Source organism: Lissotriton helveticus, chromosome 2_1 (assembly GCF_964261635.1).
Source record: "Lissotriton helveticus chromosome 2_1, aLisHel1.1, whole genome shotgun sequence".
Lineage (NCBI taxonomy): Eukaryota > Metazoa > Chordata > Amphibia > Caudata > Salamandridae > Lissotriton > Lissotriton helveticus.
Window position 1 is genome coordinate 101,694,436 of NC_136059.1, and position 7,348 is coordinate 101,701,783.

General features: G+C 52.4%; 1 protein-coding gene across 1 annotated transcript; it reads right to left on the minus strand.

Moving 5' to 3' along the window:
- Positions 1-4,601: 4,601 nt before the first annotated feature.
- On the minus strand, positions 4,602-6,795 carry LOC144819230 (G-protein coupled receptor 151-like). Its single transcript, XM_078677198.1, has one exon. It carries the CDS (start codon positions 5,805-5,807, stop codon positions 4,602-4,604), a length of 1,206 nt encoding a protein of 401 aa, XP_078533324.1. The 5' UTR covers positions 5,808-6,795.
- Positions 6,796-7,348: the final 553 nt, after the last annotated feature.

The window sequence follows — 7,348 nt, forward strand, 5'->3', positions numbered from 1 at the left end:
GAAAGGTAAGTGCATATAGCGAAGTATAGATTTGCTGTACTTAAGTCCACATTCATATATCTTGAAGGTATACCATATATCCCAAATACTGTGTGGTTACCTTTATGGTGAGTTATTCCTTCCCAGACTACGATAATTTTCCATATTTTCTCAATATTTAAAAGCAATCTATGCACAGAATGCTAATCAACAGAGATGGTGTGTGTCGCAAAATACTATGGGGCATATTTACAATAAGTGGTGCATTCCTGCATATCAGCAGGGATGCACCAGTTATTGTGCACCATGCCTCCGCCACCATGGATGCACCGCATTTACAATGCGGCAAAAACAGCACAGATGCGTCACGCATCTGTGCCGTAAAAGTGGCGCATTCCTGTAGTTGCGTCGCGAGCGCGATGCAGCTCGAGCACTGCTCTGGGGTGCCCTATATGTTAAGGTTCGGTCTGAAGTAATGCCGACAGTGACTGACGAGGTTTTCCTCCCGTCCCCGACACGAGAGTGCAAAAAATACCACTCAAAGCGGAGCATTGCCCGTTTTCGTCGTGTCTCCTTATCATTAAGGTTAAGGCATATTCCCGGTCCGCTTGGTGGAGCCGTGGATGATGTGAATTTAGTTGGACATGTCTAATACCTTGTGCAACATATAGTCCTGAGGATGGTCTTGGTGAAAGTGATACGTTAAAGACCGAAACGTCGACGCCCCTATACCATTTGGTTTATATTCATCTACAAAAGGATTTGTATATAAGATTTGATGAATGAACTACTTGATGCTATGCAACTGCATTATGTATATATGTGAATAATACATAAGATGCCAATGGTATAATACACTACTGGAAAGGTGTATCGTTAAATGTAGTGTTATTTGTTGCCTTAAACTTGTAGAGTTGAGATTTTGTTTATCTGACTATTTGACTCTCGCATATAAAATTGAATGTGATATCACGTCTCTTATGTTCTTTTTCGCTTAGGAATTGATGTACTTGTTAAAGACTTACAGGAAATAACTGAAAAAATTGAAATAATTCCTTAAGGAGCATTTATCTTTTTGAAATATTATTACCCAGTTCCTTGGGGATTATTGGGTTGCCCTTTTCTTGTCACTATATGTTAATGCTGCGTCAATCCTTACACCTGCTTCAAGCAGTGACTGAGTGAAATCTTGTAGATTTCCCTCAGCCACTTTTGGGAGGCGTTCCTGTGCCGGAACAACCCCCTGCGCAGGAACGCCTCATTCTGGCACAGGGCTTTGCAACGTGACGCATCTCCCAGATGCGTCATGTTGTAAATACCCCGCACCATGGCGCATCTTTTCCCCCGTCGCTGCGTCACAAAAGTGACACAACTGCGGCGTAAAAGAGGCGCAAGGGGCTTGTAAATCTGCCCCTATGTGTTATATATTGAGGCAGGCTTGTCTCGCACTGTACCCCTGTCCTCGCCTGGGCAGCCCCCCATCACTGTGTCTACGGTTACTGCTCACTCATGCACTCAATGGGACGGCAGTAAAAGTAACGCTCCCTCCCCCTAGCGACCATGTCTTGTACCCTTAGACATCCTAGCCACGGTATCACAACTAATGGCGTCACTATTGGCTAAGAACGGGAGTACTCCCCTCTCTTCGTTAGACACACCCTTCCACCCCTCTAGAGGCAATGGGGAGTCTGAGGCGGTCATTTACATAGAGACAACATTCAACCAATCAGGACTTATAAAGCGCGGCTTATCACCAATAGGGTATCCGTGTTCCTCAGACCATAGGCACGTCATATGCAGATGAGGGTTTTTTCACTAGTTCTAGGCTGTACAACACGTGGCTACAAAGCTGCACTTTATTACAATCCTCTACTCTGTAGAACATTACAAAAAACATAATACACCAGGAAGTCCATTCACAAAACACATTTATAGGCATAGAGAAACTGGCACAGTACACCTTTGACCCCAATGACATCACCGGAAGAGGCTACACACGATCTATGACCCCCCTCGATGGTTGGCCATTGCACTCTACTTTAAACACTCTAAGCTGGAAATATGAAATTCTAGCAGGCGAAAGGACAGTTTTTCAGACGTGCACCACCACCCAGCTACAAGTACTAGTGAACTTAGTTTCAAAACACCAGGAGTAAGATGTTTAGATCACTGGGGCTGGGAAAGAGGTCACTCACCGGTTGCTATGGCAACATCGAGGTAGTAAAAGTGCGCCTGGCTTCGCTGTAGGACTCTTCTGGGGAGCGGTGAGTGGCAGAGCCCAAGGGATTTGTTTTACACGTTTTTTCACACTTTGTCATAGCCTAAAAAAATATGGACCAGAATCCTGGGGGCAGATTTACAAGGCCGTTGCGCCACTTTTGCGTCATTTTTAACATGGGAAAAGTGACGCAAAAGTGGCGCAAAGGCCTTGTAAATAAGCCCCCTGGTGTTTGCAGGTAGCGCCTAGAAAGGTGTAGTGGTGATTGCGCTGGCGTGAGGGGAACACACATTACCATTTCATAAAGGTGAATACATTGTCACTTTGCTGTGGGCGAGTTTTCCCACCAATCATTTTGTATGGGGAATATGTCCAGCAACACACTTTTTGTAAGAGACGCGTTTTGCCTTCAGAAACAACAGCTGTGTGTAACCCTTGTCTTCGCAATGATTTTGAAAACAAACGTTCCCAAATGTGTGACATTGACAAGTAAGGCGGAGTTTGAAAGTTACTCCCTTTATTAGTTAAGTCCATGTTCGTACCTTTGTCCAGTCCTAGTGGTGACGTCTCTTGGAAATCCAGAGGTGCTCGGGACCTTCAAGGACAGAAGATTCGGCTTTCTTACCCCGCTTAAGTCCCTACTATGACTACTGCGCCCTACTGCCGTTTATGAAAATGCTCATTTTAATGTAGATATCCTCTGCGCCTGAGGTTTAGGGTGACTGATGCTTAGGGGTTGGGTAAAGACTGGTGTGCAGCAGCACAACCGAGCTCAAAAACAACGGAATGGAATGCCACCAATGGAGACTCTGAGTGCTTAGAAGCGCCGGCTGCAGCAGTTCAGTTAGTCACTCTTTAGATGTCTCGGAGTCACCCCTGGTGAAAGGTGCCCGAGCACTGAATCTAGGGGTACAAGGCATGGCATCTGGGGTCGCTTTCCTTCCTGTGCCGAGTTAATGTGCCAACAAGTCACGATGAGCTGCTTCTTGGAGGCAGGGCCGAGGCTGCCTTGCATTGGGTCACCTGCTTTCAGTAATGGGACAGAAGAGCTCAAAATAATGGAATGGAATGCCGAGCAGAGACGCTCCTACAGGTTATAAATGTTTGCTCGGGCATTTCCCTTCCTGCCTAACTATTTGTAGTTTCTATGATAATTCGGGGATATACATTTGGAAGATGGCTGTGGTCGTTTAATAATATCCAACACGACGTCTGGATACAAATGCATTTATCCCTGACATGGAGCTCCCCACCACGTGAAAGTCTTGCACACCCAGGTCCCTGAAGTATGACATAGCGCAGACTAACAGATGTTTATTGTTACCCTAATCAATGGTCTCATGTTATCGACCTCAGAAGGATGAAAGGCTGAGTGGATCCGCCAGGACTTTAACCTGTGACCGCGAGGTCGAACACGGCCCCCTACGGAGGGTGCATTAGTCCACTAAGCCACAAGACTCAGCTTATGCTGCCTTCAATGTGAATCCTGCAGGGTGAGCGCAGCTCTAGGTGTGACCCTCGGCAGAAATCACGTCCATCCACCCACAGAGTTAGGTTAATACAGTGCTGCTTATTGTGGGCGGGCAGACAAGGAACACTGAGTGAATGGTTAGAAGGCTACCTTGTCCCGGGGTTGTGTCCTGGCTGTTCTTTTCCCTCTGGGTCAGACTAATGTAAATATGCACGTATGTGGAACTTGTATAGCACACACCTAGCTAGACACCACAAGACGTTGCACTATGGGCCAAAAATAGTATTCCGCCCGTTACAATTTGCAGATTATATGTGGGTTCCTACTCACTACTTCACTCCTTGGCACAGGAAACGCACCCCTAGGTTACAAAAAGCAGACAAGTTACCTTTAAGACACCCAGCGCGCTCTACTCACCCACTGTACATTCTCAAGTTACTTTGCCACATTATAAAACGCTGTTGGCCCCTTGAATCCCTGAAAGGGGCGGGGCGGCTGTGCCATACGAAACATAACAGGGCGCACATTAGCCAGCAAAGCGGTTTACTGAGTGTCACGCGCGGAAGCGGGATTACGCGGCAGGGGGCGGCGCCCCAGCCCCGCCTCGTCCCACCAATGATGCGTGCGTTGCCCATGCTGCCGGCTGCAGATTTGTACACACCAAGGCTGCCTTCCAGGGCTTACTATCAAATCCCAGTGTGCGTTAACCCTCTGAGAGCCATCTGCTCCAAGCACACTGGATCTGCGTCTTAGAATGTTTCGCTTGGAAAGTGGCCAGGGGCCTTCAGCAGGGCACCATGTCAGAGCAGCTGCCTCCAGGGGATGGGAAGTCAATCAGATGAGTGTCTCCAGGTTCACTTGAGGCACGTCCAAGCCCAGGCCATGCCACCACCCGCAGGAGTCTGCCGCCGAGGGGGTGCCAGGCTGCAGCCCTCAGGGCTTGTCCTGGTGCTCCCAGGGCGTGGGGTCGTTGTCCTCCCCGGCAGTGGTGTTCCTCCGGTCGTGCCAGAAGTGCTCCACATCTGGCAGGATCACCTCCTCTTTCAGCCGGTCAGCCTCCGAGGGCTCGGGCCGGGAGGCGCCCTGCAGGTCCTGCAGGGATTGGATGGAGCTGGTGGCCACCTCGGCCCCGTTCTCCCCCGCCCGGGGGCCGCCGCCCCCTTTCAGGCAGCGCCGGCACTTCAGCGTCACCCAGATGACCCTGAAGCCCTGGCGGAAATCTTCGGAAACAGCCATGAAGACCGCCGGGTTGAGGGCGCTGTTGAGAAACATGATGACCTGCCCCAGCACGGAGAAGGCTGCGGGGGGCTTCTGGCCCTCCAGCGCGCTGTGGCGCGCCCAGACCCAGACCACCCACTCCGGCAGCCACATGGCCTCGAAGGCCAGGCTGACGCACATGAGCATGGAGGTGAGCTTGCGGCTGAGCTGGTGCGGGCTGGGCACGCGCGGCCGCCGCTCCTTGCGCCGCCTCAAGGCGCGCATGTAGAACCAGAAGGTGGCGCACATGGGCGCCACGTAGGCCAGCAGGGGGTAGAGCTTGCTGAAGACGTCCATGAAGTTCAAGGCGTGCAGCGGGGTCTGGAAGACGCAGAAGAGGACGCCCTCCTCGTCCTCCGCGGTGCGGGTGAAGAGCAGGTGGGGGAGGGGCAGCAGGAAGGCCAGGGCCCAGACGCAGGCCAGCGTGCCCCCCAGGCGCCTGGCACTGAGGCTCAGCAGCTTGGGAGGGGTCACCACGTGCTTGTAGCGGGCCTGCGCGATGGCGGCCAGGGTCAAGCTCTTCACCACCCAGCAGCCGTGCAGGAACCAGTCCGTGGTCCGGCACATGAAGCCCCCCAGCACCCAGGAGTGCCGGGCGTAGGTGACCATCCGGAAGGGGATGCAGAAGCAGACGAGCAGCAGGTCGGTGGCGCAGAGGTTGATGACCAGCGCGTTCACGGCCGAGCCCTTGCCCAGCCGGAAGTCCTGCGCCAAGATGGCGACCAGCAGTAAGTTTCCGGCCAGGCCGACCAGGCAGATGGTGGCCAAGATAAGTGGGAGGATCACCGTGAGCTCCAGCGGGGCTTCTGTGGGGGACTGCGCGCCCCCGGCGAAGAAGATGTTCCGCGAGTTGTTCATGGTTCTGAAGCGGTGGTCTTCCATGGCCCCTTTTAGTTTGGGAGGTTTAGGGTGACCTCGGTGGCAGCTCCCCACTTGCGGTAGGACACCTGCTGGGAGTGTCCCAGGTATGGAAACTGTGGTGCCTTCCTCAGCAGCTGGAAGTAAGCTTCAGTTCATGATGGCTCCTCCCTACTCCAGCTGTGTGCCCAAGATCAGACGCCTTGAGATGGTGTCAATGCTGAGCGGCCCTGGAGCAGTCACACCACTGTCCTGAGAACTCTCAAGACCCCCCTGTTCCCGTTAGGGCCTACTAACGGATCCCAGCGTCTCCGAACATTTCATTACTGTTCCCTCGTGTCAGTGTTTAAGGGGACAGTCTTGGCTTCAGGGCGCCCCAGAAATTAATTCACATCAAATCAAATGAGATTCCTTTTCAAGCAAATACAAACAGCTTGGAAAGAATGGGCTGGGCAAGCCGTCTGCCAGTGCCCAGGGTCTGATGCCTACTACTGTGGGATAGGGGCACAGCTGGCACACCTGCCTCTGGTCGGTCTGGTGTACCCTTCGTCACACAGCACCCGCTGGCTGGTGGAGCCTCAAGTTCAGTGCTTTAGTCTCTGTTGGCTGTTCCTTTCTACAGCCTGTAGTTTCTTGTCTCTAGTTGCTGGGCTTTGCTGTTCCTTTTGCAGCCTGTTGCTCTTCAGCCTCTAGTTGCTGATCTCTCCTGGTGGTCTGTTCTCTCCACAGCCTGTTGTTTCTTGGCTCGGGTTGCTGAGCTTTGCCTGTGGTCTGCTGTTCCTTTCTACAGCCTGTTTCTTGTCTCTAGTTGCTGGGCTCTGCTGTCCTTTCTGCAGCCTGTTGCTCTTCAGCCTCTAGTTGCTGATCTCTCCTGGTGGTCTGTCGTTCATCTCTGCAGCCTGTTGTTCCTTGTCTCTGTTTGCTGAGCTGTGCTGCTTGGCTCTTGTTCGTCTGTCCTTAGCTTTAGTCTCTGGGGTGTACCTCGGGTTTGTCGTTCCTCCTTTCGCTCTTCTGCTCCTGGTACAGGAGTCACTGGACCCTGCGGATGTTGTGCTGCCCCCTCGCCTCCCGGCTCAACCTGTGGCTCCTGGCCCCTGGGGCGCAGCTCTGCCAGGGATGCTCCTGTGATGTGCAGTCGGTTGCTCCTTTGCTCTCTCTGATGAGCTCACCTGGAGCTGTGCGCAGCCTGTTGCTGCTGCTGCTTTGGGCTCTGCTCTGTTGCCGTTTTGTTCAGTGCTGGTCTAATGCTGCTGCGCTCTGCATTGGGACGTCTTTCATCGTTGTGTGGTCTGCTGCTCTTGGGTCAGATGCTGCCATGGGGGCGGCTTCTCTTCTTCCTTGTCTGCTGCTATAGAATTCTGCTAGTGAACTGCTGTCCCTCAGCACAGCCTGCTGCTCCGGCCTCTGTGGGCTGGTGTATGTTTAGAGTTTGGGGCCCTTCTCTGTTGTCTGATGTTCCTGCCTTTTGTGTTTGCTGTTGTGTGCGCTGGAACTGATGCCCCCTGTACAGCCTACTGCGCAGCAGTTACTGAGTTCCGCTGGTGTGCAGTCTGCCGCCCTGGCCT

Bases quoted from the DNA above. Each gene is read 5' to 3' on its own strand.
- LOC144819230 (XM_078677198.1), bottom strand. From the start codon at position 5,807: ATGGAAGACCACCGCTTCAGAACCATGAACAACTCGCGGAACATCTTC.